The 18,746-nt window shown below is 37.3% G+C and overlaps 2 protein-coding genes across 2 annotated transcripts in view; one reads left to right on the forward strand and one right to left on the reverse strand.

The window, feature by feature from the left end:
* Positions 1-18,746, reverse strand: part of UCHL3 (ubiquitin C-terminal hydrolase L3) — a 101,113-nt gene that overhangs the window by 54,117 nt on the left and 28,250 nt on the right. The window lies entirely within an intron of this gene.
* COMMD6 (COMM domain containing 6) lies at positions 16,322-18,734 on the forward strand. The gene is made up of 2 exons (XM_019444185.2): positions 16,322-16,474; positions 18,527-18,734. The coding sequence occupies exons 1-2, from the start codon at positions 16,349-16,351 to the stop codon at positions 18,575-18,577; spliced, it is 177 nt and encodes a 58-aa protein (XP_019299730.2). The 5' UTR covers positions 16,322-16,348; the 3' UTR covers positions 18,578-18,734.

The raw sequence follows: 18,746 nt of genomic DNA on the forward strand, positions 1-18,746 counted from the left end.
GGCCTTCCTCAGCTGTCCCCCTAGTCCAACGCCTGTGTCTGCGAGTCTGTGACTTTCGTCCCGACACCTAGAATTGCTCTTTCCACTTTGCCCCGGACGCAGTAGCTGCTGCCATTGTAATTGAACCTGCACCACCCACTCCAGCCCAAAGCGGACAGAGCAATTACTGTTCGTGCTGAGAGTTTATTCAAAGCCAGGTACACAGTATTGTGGCGTGTGCTATATAAAGAGAAGAAATTGTTAAAATATACAAAGGTAGAGCTGCAAACATGTTCGAAGTCTTTAAAAAAGTTATTTTGTAGCTGGAAAGTATACCTCCTTTAACCTTTCAATGTCTACCTTTTTTATGCCAGAAATAAGAATTTGAATTTTAAAATATTTTTATGCCTATTTGTTCTAAGTGTTCCTGTCCTGTTCCAGGTAATAAATTATTTTTAGGCAGGTAGCCTAATAACACATTGCCCAGAGGAACAGTACTAAAACCAGAGCATTTTAGGTCAGGAGTTTCCCAGGCCCAAACAAAATGTAAGAAAGGGATAAGATAAGAAATAAAAGGGCAGAGGGATGTCCATTGACTGCTCTCTGTCATCTGTCTCCAAATGCTATTGCTTCCGAGGATTCCTGGGAAGTAGGGACACTCAGAAAGATTAATCAACCCCCTTATCTGGCTTTGCTCTGAGTTATTGGGTTAGTGTACTTTGATTCAGTCTCTTATAAATCATTGTATCCATTCACTTAACACCAAATCATATGTTGAGTTGAGTAAGACTTGCTGAAGCTGAATTATATTGATTATAGGGCTTTAATAAATTGAACCTCTTTGGGGGGGGGGTAGTGTTTAAAACAACACAGATTTATAATGGTTCTGGAAGGTAGAAGTCTGAAATTAGTTTTGTGGGGCTCAAGTCAAGGTGTTGGCTGGGCTGTGTTCCTTGTGGGAGCTCTAGGGAAGATTTTATTTCCTTTTCTTTTCCGGTTTCTAGAGGCTGTCTGCACTCCTTGGCTTGTGGCTTTTACTTCTGTCTTGAAGGCACAGCATTCCTACCTCTGTTGCCATCACCACAACTCTTTCCTGTGACTCTGAACCTTTTGCCTCCTTATGACTATGTTGGGCCCACCTGGATAATTCAGGAAAATCTCCCAATCTCAAGATCTTTAATTTTGTCCTGTCTGTAAAGTCTGTTTTGTCATATAGGATGACATATTCACAGGTTTTGGGGATTAGAATACAGACATTGGTCAGGGGAGGGGGCTGTTTTCAGCCTACTCCTCATTCCTTTTGTGCAATCATTTGCAAGTTATATGATCGTTTACATAGAAAAAGCAAAGATAATGCACAAACATTAGAATTAGTATGAGACTTTAGCAAGATGATTCAATTGTTTAATTCAGACACAGAGCTGAAAAATATATTTTTTTTTTTTTAATTTTTTTTTTCAACGTTTTTAATTTATTTTTGGGACAGAGAGAGACAGAGCATGAACGGGGGAGGGGCAGAGAGAGAGGGAGACACAGAATCGGAAACAGGCTCCAGGCTCCGAGCCATCAGCCCAGAGCCTGACGCGGGGCTCGAACTCACGGACCGAGAGATCGTGACCTGGCTGAAGTCGGACGCTTAACCGACTGCGCCACCCAGGCGCCCCTGAAAAATATTTTTATAAGAGACATCATTTACAACGTAAATTATAAAGTACTTTGCAATATATCTAACAAAAGATGTTTAAAACCTTTATGAAGAAAATTATGATGAGTGCTAGACTGTCAGTTTCTAGTCTGGCATGTATGGAGCTCGGAATATGGAAGACGTCACTTCATCCTAACCATGAGTAAGAAGCGGAATAAACCGAAGAATGAACAAGCCTTAGATTCGTCAGAGAAGTGAGGTCACAGGACAAACTGCTGCCCCCAAATTGGAGAGACAGTGAGATGAATACAGAGAATTACAATTTACCGGAATGGAAATCGCTCTGGAAACCAGTGCCAGGGTGGGAACATCCAAACTATAATTGATAAGTTGCTAGAGGCTCAGTGTGGACAAGTTTGAGAATTAGAATATCAGGAACATCCAAACTATGATTGATAAGTTGCTAGAGGCTCAGTGTGGACAAGTCTGAGAATTAGAATCTCAGGGATCTAGTCATGGGTGGGGGGCACCCTCACACTTTTGTGAGTTTCACCTCCAGGAACTCCTAAATTGAACATTTTAATTCCTAGTTTATGATGTGGTTCTAAATATAATGTTCGGGCAGGGGGGTAGATTATTCAAGAATATCATTGAGGGAAGAAGAATCCATTACCCAGCTCTCAGTCATTTATGTTTGTAGTATATGATTTTTAAAATGCACCAGTTATAGCTAATATTTAGGCTTGAGCTATAATACCTTTTCTTGTTCTTTAAATATTTCTCACCAATGTATGAATTAGGTTAATTGGGATCACACCTCCAGTGATAGTTGACGCACCCCCCCCCCCCATACTATCTATCAGCCATCAGCATACTGTTCTCTCCATCTTTAAAATATACTCTAAAGGCATCTTCCCCTGCCACCACCTGAGTCCAAGCCTTCATCCTCTTGCCTAGACTACTACAATAGGCTCCTAATTGAGTCTCCTAGCTTTCCTTCTTAAACATAATGCCCTATCCAGCAATTTGGGTGAGACTTTTGCAATTTAAGTTACACCAGGTCTTTACCCTGCTCAGTCTTTTAAGTGATTCCTGTCACACCAGAAAAAAAGTCTTATACGTTGACCATGGCCTGCGGGGCCATTCAAAAACTGATCTCTCATCTCTTGTAGCTCATGCCGCTCGAGGTACCTGGGCCCCATTGTTGTTCCCCAGTTGTGTCAGGCATGCTTCTCCCTCTGTCCAGAATGCACTCTCTTCCAGAGGTCCATGTGCTTTTTCCATTCCTTATTCTGTTCCCTTTCTAATCAAAAGCCACTCCTCAGAGAAGTCTCCCCCACGCTCTACCTAAATAACCTTCCCAGTCATTCTATCCCCTTACTCTGCATTTTTTTTACACTTTTTATATTTATTTCTTGTTGTTAATATTTATTTGTTTATTGTCTGCCTTCCCCACTGGAAGGTAAGGTCCTGAGGTCAGGAACTTTGTTTTATTCTTTTTTATATCTCCAGTGCTTAGAAAATCATATTCTTCAGTAAATTCTTATTGAATGTTAGAGCATAGAGACATAGTAACTTATCCAAAGCTACATTGTTAGAAGGTAGCAGAGCTGAGATTCAAATTCAGGTCTGTCTGACTTTGGAATCTGAGTTTGTTAAATTTAACAAGTCATAGTGCTACATATGACCCAGCACCAGAGGTCTCAGATTATCCATTTTTACACATTTTGATAGTGTTTCGAAGTAGTTCATGATTTTCCTTTAGATGTCTAATTAGAACTCTTCCTCACAGATGAATGATTAGTCCTACTGCTGCCACATGTTATCGCTTTCTTTCTTACCAGTTGTATGGTACAAATCAATGTAAGATGTTTTATTGACACATAATATCTTGTGTTACTTTCCCTCTTCCCATATATGAGACATAGTGACTTAAACTATTGTGCATTTTATAAAGCGGTTCATAAATGTATGACTGTTTTTGTTCTTTTGTGTATTGTGTTGGGTGTATGAACTGCTCTTAAGAAGTTTACAGTCTAGTGGATGTAGAGGTGGGAGACAAATCCACAAATGACTCCTGTACAAGGTAGAATGTTCTAAATGGTCGAGTGTAAGAAATGACAGGAATATTCATAGAAAGGTTGAGTAAACCCAGGGAAGACTTCATGGAGCAGGTAGACTTTGAGAGGAGTTTGAAGTAGATGTTTGAGAATTCTGTTGCAAGAAGGATGAGCAGTATGAGCATAAGTGTAAAGACTGAATGAGAATCTAAAGAAGGGAGGCAGTCCCTTTTGGATATGGGTGGGAAAACTGGGATTGCTTCGGGCAACGACGCAAGTGCCCGGTTGGTAACTAACTCGTGAGACAGTAGACTTTACAAGTTTTGACCTGTGTTATTAGATTTGGTTCATCTATAAACATTATTTGGAGACTCTAATCTGGATTAGAGCCAACAAAGACTGTAGGCGAGAAACTAATTAGGAGGCTATGGTAAAATTTAAGGCAAGATTAAAAAAAACAAAAACAACTTTGTGTAGCTCTATAGCAGTGAGACTCGGAAGAAGGGAATAAATGTTGGCATTCTCTGAAATAAAATTTGAATACCTATCAATTCTTACTTTTTTTGAGTAAGAGAGAGAAAAATCAGTTTACCACCATTTCAAACCCGTGACACTAGGGGAATGGCATTCATCAGTAGACATGACATGAGGATGAAAAACACTTTTGAGGGAAGATGATGTGTACCTGGTGTTGGAGGGCATATGTACTATGAATTTATTAGTAGTGAACGTGCTTAATGGCAAAGGCTTTGTTCTTCTGTATTATTTTTATTGGAGGTATTAGCATCTCTCAGAGGTAAATAACAGGTTTCACTAACCAAATATGAAATATCTTTTAGCTGTTTTTGTCAAAATATCTAGAAACTAATATATTTCAGATTTATATGATTATGAGAATTTTTTTTCAAATTTTTATTTAAATTCTAGTTAGTTAACATGAAGTGCAATATTGGCTTCAGGAGTAGAAGTCAGTGATTTATCACTTGCATACAATATCCAGTGCTCATCACAACAGGTGTCCTCCTAATACCCATCACCTATCTAGTCCACCCCACCTCCACCTCCCTCCATCAACTCTCAGTTTGTTCTCTATCTTTAAGAGTCTCTTATGGTTTGTTTCCCACTCTCTTTTCTCCCCCCTCCTATATGTTTATCTGTTTTGTTTCTTTAATTCCACATATGAGTGAAATCACATGCTATTTGTCTTTCTCTGACTTATTTCACTTAGCATAATACACTCTGTCTGCATCCACTTTGTGGCAAATGGCAAGATTTCCTTCTTTTTGATGGCTGAGTAATACTCCATTATACATATATACCACAACTTCTTTATTCATTTATTAGTCATTGGACATTTGGACTCTGCATAGTTTGGCTATTGTTGGTAGTGCTGCTGTAAACATCAGGGTGCATGTACCCCTTTGAATCTTTATTTTTGTATCCTTTGGGTAAATATCCAGTAGTGCAGTTGCTGGATTGTAGGGTAGTTCTATTTTTAACTTTTTGAGGACCCTCCATACTGTTTTCCAGAGTGGCTGCACCAGTTTGCATTCCCATCAACAGTGCAAAAGGGTTCCCTTTTCTACACTTCCTTACCAACACCTGTTGTTTATTGTGTTGTTAATTTTAGCCATTCTGACAGGTGTGAGGTGGAATCTCCTCGTGGTTTTGATTTGTTATTTCCCTGATGGTGAGTGAGCATCTTTTCATGTGTCTGTTAGCCATCTGGATGTCTTTGGAAAAATGCCTGTTCATGTCTTCTGCCCATGAGAATGAATTTTCGATGTCATTAACGAATAAATGTTAAGTTTATTGACAAAGTTATTCTCAGCTGATTATGTTTACACTGCTTTAGTTATCATTGCTGTGTAACAAACTACCAAAAACTCAGTGACTTGAAACAACAGTTTAATGATCTTCCAAGACTCTGGGGGTTACCTGGACTTAGCTAGCTTCTACTCCCCGTCATTTAGGAGTGTGATTGAGCCAGAAACGAAGGGGCTCACTTACATGGCTAGTGATAACTTCGGCTAAGAGCTCAGCCAGAGCTAATAATTGGAGTGACTTGATTCTTCCTACATGGCTGCTCAAATTAGGGTAGCTGGGTTCCAAGAGGGAGAGTCCCAAGAGTCAGCCTTCCATGAAGAAGGAGGCAGACACTTTCAGTTCTCCTAAGGTCTAGGCTCAAAGATTCCAGAAAGCCTCTTCTGTCATATTCTGTTGCTTAAAGCAATCACAGGGACAGCTCAGATGGCTGCAGGGGGAGAATAAGCTCCACTTAATATGAGGAGTGACATGTATGTACAGGGAGGGGTGACACTAATTGTTGGAAGCCATCTTTAGAGACCAGTTACCACATGCCTGAGCAGTTCCAAACATATTGGTTCAACAAATACTTATTTGAACATTCGCTTTGTACCACATACTGTTCTAGTAGATTCAGTAGTAAACAAGATGGATAATGTTCTTTCTCTTAGGAAGTTTGCATTTTTTGGGGAGACAGGTGATAAATAAGGAAACGTGATAATTTCAGATAATGATGAGTGCTACTGAGAACATTAAAAAGAGTATGGGTGAAGGTGCCTGTAAACAAGATGAGGAAGGGGGAGCCTGGGTGGCTTAGTCAGTTAAGCGTCAGACTCTTGATTTCAGCTCATGTCATGACCTCCCAGTTTGTGAGATCCAGCCCCAGCCCCAGTTCAGGTTCAGGCTATGCACTGTCACTGCAACCAAATCCCCGCTTGGGATTCTCGCTCTTCTCTCTCTGTCCCTCCCCCCGCTTGTGTGTATGTCCTCTCTCTCTCTCTCTAAATAAACAAATAAACTTAAAAAAAATCCTTTAAGAAAATGAGGAAGACTAATGACTTGGAAAATGTATACTTGGACTAGAGTAATATGAATTCTTAAGTAGAAATTTGCTAATAACTCCTGCCTTGATCACTTTACACATGTAAACACAGGGTGTGGCATAGCGCTGTCCAATAGAACTTCTTTTTTTTTTTTTTTTTTTTTTTTTTCAAATTTTTTTTCAACGTTTTTTATTTATTTTTGGGACAGAGAGAGACAGAGCATGAACGGGGGAGGGGCAGAGACAGAGGGAGACACAGAATTGGAAACAGGCTCCAGGCTCCGAGCCATCAGCCCAGAGCCCGACGCGGGGCTCGAACTCACGGACCGCGAGATCGTGACCTGGCTGAAGTCGGACGCTTAACCGACTGCGCCACCCAGGCGCCCCTCCAATAGAACTTCTATGATGGCAGAAATGTTCTATGTTGGTTGGCACTGTCCAGTATGGGAGCAGTAGCCATATGTGGCCGTGGAGCACTTGCTATGTGGCTAGCACAACTGAGGAACTGAAAACAGTTTTTATTTTATTAATTTAAATAGTCACATTTGGGTAATGCCTGCTGTATTGGACAGCTCAGGTTTAGCATTTAGAAGATGATAAATGTTCTCATGCCACCCTAGACCAATTTACTTTCTTGACCTACTACAACTTAATTTAATTCCAGATAGTAATCATGTTGCAGCTAGGCATAATGAAAACTGGATAGAATATGGCATCAGACAAATTAGGGTTGGAATAACAGCTATATTAGTTTGAGATCATTGGATGAGTTGTTTGACCAGTCTTTTCCTTTCAATACTTTTGAGAGAGATTAATGTGTGCAGAATACTTAGCATTCCTTCCTTTGGCAAACTTTCACTTAAAAAAGGAGAGGCCATAGAAGTGTGTATTTTATGACTCTGTAAAAATTACATATGAGGACTAGAAATGGGGATACAGGAATAAGAAAATAGTTTCTAGGATGGAGTTGTACATGATTGTTTTTCTAGTATTTTATGTCGTATTTTGACAAAATAAAAATTAAATTTAAACCGAAGTGGTCTTTATCGATATTTTTTCTTTATGGACAATTTTTATATGATGTTTTGTGTAAGTAATTGCAGCTACCATATCAATTTTAAGTGTGACTGACTACAGCTAATGTCTTTGTTTATCTTTCACTATCTATGTTTGTTTTGTGATTTTTTTTCTTTGTATTCATTTTACTTTGGGATGTTCTCATATTTTTTTCACTACTCATGTACTAGTTTGTACATTTTCATTTTTAATTCACGTTCGTAATTCTACAAGAGTTTTTGGGCTATATTACTTCATTCTTAATATTCTCTCTAATGGAAGCATGTTCTGTTCTGATTTTTCTCTTTTGTTCTTTTCTTATTAAAATCCTTGATACAGTTAATTCCTATTTAAGGCTAAACCACATTTATTAGAAGGTTTGCTTTAAAAATTTTTTTTTTGTTTACATTTATTCATTTTTGAGACAGAGAGAGAGAGAGACAGACAGACAGACAGAGCATGAGCAGGGGAGGGGCAGGGAGAGAGGGAAACACAGAATCTAAAGCAGGCTCCAGGCTGCTGTCAGCACAGAGCCCGACACAGGGCCCAAACTCATGAATTGTGAGATCATGACCTGAGCCGAAGTTGGATGCTTAACCAACTGAGCCACCCAGGTGCCCCTATAATTTGCTTTTAACTTGCACTTAAATGTTCAGGTTATGATTTGAAAAATTCTCATCTCATAAACCTAACCCCAGCTTTTTTTTATTTAGGAATACTCATTTTGCACAGTAAGTTCTTCATATTTCCTCACCTGCCTGTTTCACCGTTGCAATGATCAGTGGATTCCAACATTGTATTCCTTAATTGCTTTTCGGTTTCAAATGGTCTAAATAATCCATAGTTTTATTTCAGACGAAGTCAAATAGGTAATGATTTTCTGTACCATTTTCCTGTATACAGGAAAGCAACAAGGAATTGTACAGGCTGAATAAGTTTAAGAATGGGTATCACCATTGATCTAATATAAAAACTGTATGTCTAATCATGAACTCAAATTCTGTTTCTGGATTTTTAGCCACTTACTGAACATTGCTATTTAAATATCCTCTATCACCACTTGATAATACCTTTGGACTGGAAATATAGAGTCCTAATTGATACATGATATCAGAATTCTCATCATCCGCACTCGGATTTTCATAGTTGTCTTGGATCTCTCCCATAATTATGAGGAAAATAATCAAGGCCTACTGATTCATTCTTTAAGGATCAGCTTAACCCTACCTTTACCACCTCAGTTCAGGCACTTAAAATAATCAGGCACCTGGATTATTGTATTCTGCTGCCACCAGATGAATGTTTTTTAATCAATACTTTCATATCATTCCCTTTACTGAAAAGTTTCAGTGAGTCCCCACTGCATACAGGAAACATTTAAATGACTTAATATGATATATTTCCCATGAGATCAAGTATACGAGAATACTTTAAAAACCTCTGAAAACTCAGAATTCGAAAAGATTTATTGGCTTCTTGACTTCTTTTGTCAGCTTTATATTCCATACTTCCTTATAGGAGCCTTCCCCTTTAAGGCACGTAAATGCTTTATCTCTCTCTCTCTTTTTTTTTTTTTAATTTTTATTTATTTTTGAGAGAAAGAGGCAGAGCACGAGAGAGGAAGGGGCAGAGAGGGAGAAATAGAACTTGAAGCAGGCTCTGGGCTCCGAGCTGTCAGCACAGAGCCTGATGTGGGGCTCGAACTCACGAACTGTGAGATCATGACCTGAGCCGAAGTTAGACGCTTAACCGACTGAGCCACCCAGGCGCCCCAATGCTCTATCTCTTATACCAGATACTGACTATCTCCATCTCTAGTTGGTTCAGCTAAATATTATTAAACATTTATTTTTTTGTTACATGTATATTTATGGAATATATAAAGAAAACACATTTTCCTCTCATATTCAGTTGTATTTAATCTTCAAAACTGAGCTGAAAGCTTATGCCCTCTGTAAAGCATTCCCTTGGTCACTGTATTGTACAATAAAATTTTCCTTTCAACCAGAAATGTGGAACTCACTGATTTATATTCGCTTCCCACACCTGATACCTACAAGATAGCATAGGCAAAAAAAGTGCATTATCGTGGACAGCTTAATGAATAATTTTAAAGTGAACACCTTTGTAACCACAATCAAATTCAAGAAATGGAGCATTACCAGTATCCCAGAAGCCCACCACATGCCCTTCCCCAATCAAACCCCTCCCTTCCCTCCTCCCTAGAGGTAATGACGATCCTTTTGTGATAATCATGTTCTGACCTTTATGTATAGTTTTCCCACCTGTGTATGCAACCTTAATATTATACTTCCTATTTCTCAAGTTTAAGTGAATGGAATCACATAACTTTTGACTTTGTTTCTTTCAACATTTTTGGTGTTAAGTGTAGCTGAAGTTCATTGCTGTATATACTTCATTTATCCATCTTACTACTGATGAATATTTGGGTGGTTTCAGTTTAGGGCTATTAGGGATATAGTTGCTCAGAACATACATGTATTCTGTGTACATATGCACAAGTTTTTCTAGGATATATCTCTAGTAATTGAATTGCTGGATCAGAGGTATACGTAACTTTGGTTTTACTAGATAAAACCAATACTCCAAAACAATTAGCCCAATTTAGACTTCCATCGATAGCATGTGACACATACTTCATTGCCAGTACTTGGAATTGGCAGATTAAAGATTTTGCCATTTTGGTAGGTGTGTGGTGGTATCTTATTGTGGTTCAAATTTGCATTTCTGTTTCCTAATGAAGGTGAGTACCTTTCCATGAGTTTATTAACCATTTGTAGTTCTTCTGTTATCTTCTCCTTTATTTTTACATAGAAAACTTTTATTTAAAATGGAATTACACAGTCTTTTTACCTATTAAAGATGTTAACCTTCTATAGCACTAGCCTGGCTTTATTATAGTAGCAGAGTAGCCCAAAGCGCATCTGAGACGGGAGAGAATTTTGGTCTCCACCAATCCCTCCTTTAATTTTAACTTTAAATTTTTAAAAGTTCAGTTTATTTAAACTAATAAAAAAGTTCACCCATTTCTCCCACTCCCTCAACCCCCTCTTGCAACCACCAGCCTGCTCTGTTTTATGTGCTTAGTTTTCTTTTCTAGATTCCACATGTAAGACATCATATGGTATTTGTCTTTTTCTGTCTTTTTCACTTAGCATAATGTTCTCAAGGTCTAGCTATGTTGTTGCATATTCTTTTTTATGGCTGAATAATATTCCGTTGTTTGTACATACTACATTTTCCTTATCCATTCATCCAGTGATGGACACTTAGGTTGTTTCCATATCTTGGTTAGTGTAACAATGCTACAATGAACATGGGAATGCAGATATCTTTTTGAATTAGTGTTTTCATTTTCTTCAGATAACTACCCAGAAGTGGGAATGCTAGATCATTTGGTAGTTATATTTTTAATTTTTTGAGGAAGCTTCATACTGTTTTTCATAGTGGCTGCACCAATCTATATTCCTACCAACAGTGCATGAGGGTTCCCTTTTCTCTACATTCTCATAAACGCTTATTTCTTGTGTTTTTTTTTTTTTATAATAGCATTTCTGACAGGTGTGGGTGATATTATGATTTTGACACATATTTCCCTGATGATTAATGATGTTGAGCATCTTTTCATGTACCTATTGGCGATTTAGGTGTCTTTTTTTGGGGACAATGTCTATTTAGTGTTCTCATTTTTTTTTTTTTTTTTTAAGTTTATTTAATGAGAGAGAGAGAGGAATGAGCAGGCAAGGGGCAGAGAGAGATGGAGAGAGAGAATTCTGAGCAGGCTGTACACTGACAGCAGAGCCCGACATGGGGCTCAAATCTATAAACTGAGATCATGACTTGAGCCAAAACCAAGAGTCGGTCATTCAATTGACTGAGCCACTCAGGCACCCCCGCTTCTGCTCATTTTTAAGTCCGATTTTTGTTTGTTTGTTTGTATGCAGTTGTATGAGTTCTTTACATTTTTTGGATATTAACCCCTTGTCATTTATGATTTGCAGTTACATTCTCCCATTCAGTAGGTTGCCTTTTTGGTAAGGTTTGTTTGCTAGTTTATTTATTTATTGAGAGAGAGAGAGTGGGAGAGGGGCAGATAGAGAAATCCCAAGCAGGCTCGGCACTGTCAGTGGGGAGCCCAATGCAGGGCTTGAACCGAGGAACCATGAGATCATAACCTGACCTGATGTCCAGCACTCAAGTGACTGAGCCACCCAGGCACCCCACCTTTTCATTTTGCCGGTGGTTTCCTTTGCTGTGCGGAAGCTTTTTAATTTAATGTAGTCCCACTTGTATACTTTTGCTTTTGTTGCTTTTGCTTTTGGTGTCAAACTCAAAAAATCATCGCCAAGACTTCTGTGTCAGGGAGCTTACTGCCTACATTTTCTTCTAGGAATTTTATGGTTTCAGGTCTTACTTTCAAGTCGTTAACCATTTTGAGTAAATTTTTATGTATGGTATAAGATAGTGGTCAAGTTTCCTTCTTTTGCATGTGGCTGTTCAGTTTTCCCAGTATTATTTATTGAAGATACTGTCCTTTCACTGCTGTATATTCTTGCCTCCTTTGTCATAAGCTAATTAACCTTATATGCATGGGTTTATTTCTGTGAGCTCTCGATTATGTTGCATTTGACCTGTGTGTCTTTTTTCATGCTAATACTGTACTTTTAAAACTACTATACCTTTGTAATACAGTTTGAAACCAGAAAGCGTGATGCCTCCAGCTTTGTTCTTTCTAAAATTGCTTTGGCTCTTTGGGGTCTTCTGTGCTTTCATACTTATTTTAGGAGTTTTTTCTATTTCTGTGAAAATTATCATTGGGATTTTGATAGGGATTGCATTGAATCTGTAGATTGCTTTGGGTAGTAAGGACAACATCAATTCTTCCAATCCATGAGCACAGGATATCTTTCCATTTATTTGTGTCTTCAATTTCTTTCATTAATGTCTTGTAGTTTTCAGTGTGTAGGTCTTTCACCTCCTTGGTTAAATTTATTCCTAGGTATTTTATTCTTTTTGATGCAATCATAAATGGTATTATTTTCTAATGAGCTATCTGAAAGAGAAATTGAGAAAACATTTCTCTTTCAGATAGTTCATTATTAGTGCATAAAAATGCAACAGATTTTTATGTATTCCTTTTGTACCCTACAACTTTATTGAATTTATTAGTTCTACCAGTTTTTTTTTAATTTTTATTTTTTATTTATTCTTTCTTAATGAAATCCTTAAGGTTTCCTTTGTATGTCATCTGCAAATAGTGACAGTTTTACTTCTTTCCCTCCAGTTTGGATGCCTTTTACTTGTTTTTCTTGCCTAATTGCTCTGACTAGGACTTCTAATTCTATGTTGAATAAAATTGGTGAGGGTGGACATCATCATCATGTTCCTGATCTGAAAGGAAAAGCTTTTAGCTTTTCATTATTGAGTATCATGTTAGTTGTAAGCTTGTCATATATTTGTCATATATATATACGTATATATACATATATATACACACACACATACATACACATATATGTACATATATGTATACATATGTGTATGTATGTGTGTGTGTATATATATATATATATATACACACACACACATGTACATATATATAGCCTTTATTATGTTAAGGTATATTCCCTCTATAGCTGCTTTGTTGAGAGGTTGTTTTTTTTTATGTATGGATATTGAAGTTTGTCAGATACTTTTTTCTGCTTCTATTGAGATGATTATATATGATTTTTATCTTTTATCTTTTTATTTTTTATTTTATTTATTTATTTATTATTTTTTTTAAATGTGTATCACATTGACTGATTTACAGATGTTGAACCAACCTTGCATCCCTGGAATAACTGATTTGATCATGGTATATGGTCCTATTAATATACTGTTGAATTCAGTTTGCTAATATTTTTTTGAGAATTTTGCATTTATGTTCATCAGGAATATTGGCCTGTAATTTTCTGTTCTTGTGGCATACCTGTCTCCTTTTAGTATCAGGGTAATGTTGGCTTCATAAGTTTGTTTGGAAAAGTTCTCCCTGGTTTTTTGTTTTGTTTTGCTTGTTTTGTGGCAGAGTTTGAGAAGGATTCATATTAATTCTTGTTTTAATGTTTGGTAGAATTCATCAGTGAAGCCATCTGGTCTCTGACTTCTGTTTGTTGGGAAGTCTTTGATTACTGATTTACTCTCCTTGCTAGTAGTTGGTCTGTTCATATTTCCTAATTCATCATGATTCATGCTTGGTGGTTTGTATGTTGCTAGGAATTTTTCCATTTCTTCTAGGTTGTTCAATTTGTTGGTATGTAAGTGTTTACAGTGGTATCTTATGATCCTATGTATTTCTGTGGAATCACTTATAACATCTCCTCTTTCATTTTGGATTTTATTTTCCTCTTTTTTTCTTGGTAAGTCTAGCTAAAGCCTTAATTTTTTTTTTAATCTTTAAGTTAAAATGCTCAATTTTGTCTTTTGCAGAACCAGTTTTTAGTTTTCTTCATATTTTCTATTGTCTTTTTAGTCTCTATTTCATTTCATTTATTTCTACTCTAATCTTTGTTATATCCTTTCTTCTGCTGACTTTGGGCATCTGTTCCTTTTCTGTTTTCTTGAGGTGTAAAGTTAGCTTATTTATTTGAGATTTTTCTTGTTTCTTGATGTAGGCATTTATCACCATGAACTTCTATTTTAGAACTGCTTTTGCTGCATCCCACACAATTTGGCATGCTACATTTGCATTTTGCTTTGTCTCAAGGTATTTTTTAGATTTCTCTTTTCATTTCTTCTTTGACCCGTCGATTATTTAGTAGCATGTTGTTATGTCTCCACATATTTGTGGATATTCTAGATTTTTTCTTGTAATTGATGTCTAGTTTCATACCATTGTGGTTGAAAGAGATGCCTTAGAGGATTTCGATCCTAGCAAATGTTCCATGTGCACTTGAGAAGAATGTGTATTCTGTTGCCTTTGGATGGAATGTTCTGTAAATAACTGTTAAGTCCATTTGGGCTAACATGTTATTTAAAGCTGATGTTTCTTTATTGATTTTCCATCTGGATGTTCTATCCATTGATATAAGAAGGGTATTAAAGTCTCCTACTATCATATTGCTGTCTATTTCTCCTTCTAGGTCTGTTAATATTTGCGTTGTATATCTGGTATTCCTATGTTGGATGCATAAATATTTACACGTTATATCTTCTTGTTGGATTGACTGCTTTATCAGTATGTAACTTCATTTTTGTTTCTTATTACAGTCTTTGTTTTAAAGTCTATTTGTCTGGTATTAAGCATAGCTACCTCAGCTTTCTTTGGTTTCTATCTGCATGGAATATCTTTTTCCATCCTTCATTTTCAGTCTGTTTGCCTTCTTACCTCTGGAGCATGTCTCGTCTAGGCGGTATATAGATAAGTCTTGTTTATAAAAGATCCCAAATTTTATAAAAAGAGATTTATTAACAAGGAAAGCTTTTTGTCCTATCAGCATTAATTTGGCAGCAAAAAGTATCATTCAAGGGTTACCTGGGTGGCTTAGTTGGTTAAGCATCCAACTCTTGATTTCGGCACAGGTCATGATCTCACAGTCATGGGACTGAGCCCCACATCAGGTTCTGTGCTGTGCGTGGAGCCTGCTGAAGAGTCTCTGTTTGCCTCTTCCTTTGCCCCTCCCCCCGCCGACACAAGTGCTTGTTCATGTGCACATGCATACTTGCCTTCTCTCTCTCTCAAAAAAAGTAGTCAACAAGTATTTTTTGTGAGTGCCTGCTGTGTACCATTTACTTGTCTAAGCTTTGAAAACAAGAAACAGAATTCCTCTACTCACAGTCTGCTGTTTTAGAGTCAGTTTTAAGAGCTGCATTTGTCCAATCTTGTTTTATGCCACAGCAACACTGAGCAGTCACTGATAGAAAATAGATTCAAAGTAAAGACAGCTAGTAGTCAATAAGCAGTAATCTTTGGAGTCAAACAGACTTTGGTTTCAGTTCTGATCACAGAAATGTGTGACCTTGCACACGTTATCTAAGCTCTCTGAAATTCAGCTTTGTCATCTGCAAAATAGAAATAATAGCCTATGATGTTATGATGATTCAGTGAGGCATTGAATACATGTAAACTACATAGCACCTCACCTGACAAGTGTTCATCATCCTCAGTGATGAAATCTAAAACCACCTTATCACCCAGTGTTTATGTCAGTGTAAGGCTTTAGGCTGAGGATCCTCGTGAAGAAGGAAACTGGAATGATTCCCATGTGAGTCTCAGTCACATAAGGAGATGGTATTTAACTCACCTTCCACTTCAGGACTTTTGGGTTGTGGGATGGGAGAAAGCATATGTGGAACAGGAAAGTGAGGTAAGAGAGGCCACAAGGCATTGGGAGTCCCCTTAACCGCCAGAGCAAAATGAAAGGAAACCTAGGAATACCACATCTTCCTTCTACCTCCATTTTATACCTGGTGAAGATTTGTGTGTGTGTGTGCGTGTGTGTGTTTACTGTTGTAATTATGACAGTATTGTTTTCCAGCTCTTTATATCCCTTATTGCCTCTCTCCATTTTCATTTGATTATTGTTCCCATAACAGTATTAAATGAAGATATTTTCTTTTACTCTGACCAGCATTGAAACTAAAAGTTCAATGTGAGAGCAGTAAAACTGAATAAATATCTGCATTCATGGCATTGTTATTACCACTGTATTGTTCTGTAATGTTTCGTTACAGCTTGTAGATTTTCAGTGGAAACTGGGGATGGCAGTGAGCTCAGACAGTTGCAGATCTCTCAAGTATCCTTACGTTGCAGTGTTGCTGAAGGTGATGGATCATTCAGGCCAAGTGAAGAACAAGTCCTTTGAAATGACAATTCCACAGTTTCAGGTTTGTGATTTCACTCATTCAATTGTAGTTCCTGATTCTGTAATTGCTACTTAAACATGCAATCTTTCTTGAGGGAAAATTTTAATTGTTTGTATTTACAGTTGTTTTGATGTGTATTTATTAGTACACACAAAAGATCTAAATTTTTTTTCTTTGGGAACTTGATAAATTTCAGTACTTTCAATATAATGCTGAATTTGTGTACCGTCACATTTGATCACTTTCACAGTGCTCCTCTGTGAATATATTTAGGACGTTTTCGTCTTCTCTGGTAGGATACTTACTTTGCATTTAACTGTTTTATTCTTATTCTTTTTAGGCTTTATTTCAAGAATGATAAGCTAAATGAATCTTAACTTTGAAATAGGCTTCATGCTTGCTTGGGATTCTCTTTCTTCCTCTCTCTCTCTGCCCCTTCCCCACTTGCACTCTCTCTCTTCCTCTCTCAAAATAAATAAATAAACTTAAAAAAAAAAAAAAGGAAATAGTGACATCCAACTTCTTTCCATAATGAGTTTACATATAAATTAAAATGAAATATATATACTCTTAAGTAGTAAAATAGAGAATTAAGACCAAATAAGAAGGAAAATGAAAATATGTAAGTCATTAGAGAGTATCCTAATTGATAAGGTTAAGTTTCAAATTTGCCTCCTAGCTTCCTGGTGGGTAGAGGAGAAGAAAGGAAAAGAGAATTTGCTTGCTCCCTCTCTTATTAGAGATTTGGGAGATGGAAAAAAAGATGACTTTTATAGGAGGACAACCATGTCAGCTTAATTTTTAATTTTTTTTTAATGTTAATTTATTTTTGAGAGAGACAGAGACAGAATGTGAGTGGGTTAGGGGCAGAGAGAGAGGGAGACACAGAATCCGAAGCAGGCTCCAGGCTCCGAGCTGTCAGCACAGAGCCTGACACGGGGCTCGAACTCACGAGTGGTGAGATCGTGACCTGAGCCGAAGTTGGACGCTCAACCAACTGAGCCACCCAGGCGCCCCACCATCTTAATTTTTAAATGAAAGGGAAATACACTTCTACCATTTAAACCATTGTCATTGTTGGGTTTCTCTTATTGTAACTAAACCCGTATCTTTTTTTTTTTTTTTTTTTAACGTTTATTTATTTTTGAGACAGAGACAAAGCATGAACGGGGGAGGGTCAGAGAGAGAGGGAGACACAGAATCTGAAACAGGCTCCAGGCTCTGAGCTGTCAGCACAGAGCCCGAAGTGGGGCTCGAACTCACGGACCGCGAGACCATGACCTGAGCCGAAGTCGGCCGCTTAACCGACTGAGCCACCCAGGCACCCCACTAAACCCATATCTTAAACAAGGCAGCTCCTATCATTCTGAAATACATTCTTTCACTAAATTTAAAGTGGTTTGAAGCCTGGAAACCAAACTGTCATTTTTTTAAAAGATTCTATTTTTAAATAATTTCTACACCCAACATGGGGCTCAGACTCATAACCCCGAGATCAGGAGTTGTATATTGTACTGACTGAGGCAGCCAGGTGCCCCCCAAACTCATTTTTGTTTTTATCTTCATTGCCTAGTACAATGTTGGGTATTTAATAATGTTTTCTGGTATAATCTCAAAAGAATTTTGTTTTGTGCTTTATTTTATTTTTATTATTTGTTATTATTTTTTAGAGAGAGAGAGAGAGAGAGAGCATGAGCAGTGGAGGGAGAGAGAGAGAATTGTAAACAGGCTCCATACCCAGCATGGAGCCCAATGGGGGGCTCAATCTTATGACCCTAAGATCATGAACTGAGCTGAAAATCAAGAGTCTGACGCTTAACTGACTGAGCCTTTCAGGTGCTCCTCTGAAAAGTTTAATCATGAGCTAATTATCCAACCCTACAATAGTAATTTTGCTTGCAATTTGCAAATTGCATTTGTTTGTTTTGTATAACTTTCCAATAATAATTGTGATATAGACATTAACATACAAACTTAATATGTCCTATAGCCTCTAGTGGTCAGATATAAGTAAAAGAACTACTTAACCTATCCTCTAAAAGCAAAGTTAATATTTTCCTTTTTTCTCTGCAGAATTTCTACAGACAGTTCAAGGAAATTGCTGCAGTTATTGAAACTGTGTGAAAACTGATTACTTGGTTGATAAGCTGTGGCCATCATTCTAAAATCATGGACTTCACTTTCTGTAACAAACTGTATATGGATCCAATGATATTTATTGACTGAAAATTGTACTTTTGTTTTTCTATTTTTTAATAATAAAAAATCACACAAACAAGAATTAGATAGTGGT

This window comes from Panthera pardus, unplaced genomic scaffold (assembly GCF_024362965.1).
Source record: "Panthera pardus isolate Hobbes unplaced genomic scaffold, ASM2436296v1 HiC_scaffold_1, whole genome shotgun sequence".
Taxonomy (NCBI): Eukaryota; Metazoa; Chordata; class Mammalia; order Carnivora; family Felidae; genus Panthera; species Panthera pardus.

Bases quoted from the DNA above. Each gene is read 5' to 3' on its own strand.
- COMMD6 (XM_019444185.2), top strand. From the start codon at position 16,349: ATGGCAGTGAGCTCAGACAGTTGCAGATCTCTCAAGTATCCTTACGTT. The intron at 16,475-18,526 runs GTTTGTGATTTC...TTTTCTCTGCAG, and splicing joins TGACAATTCCACAGTTTCAG to AATTTCTACAGACAGTTCAA.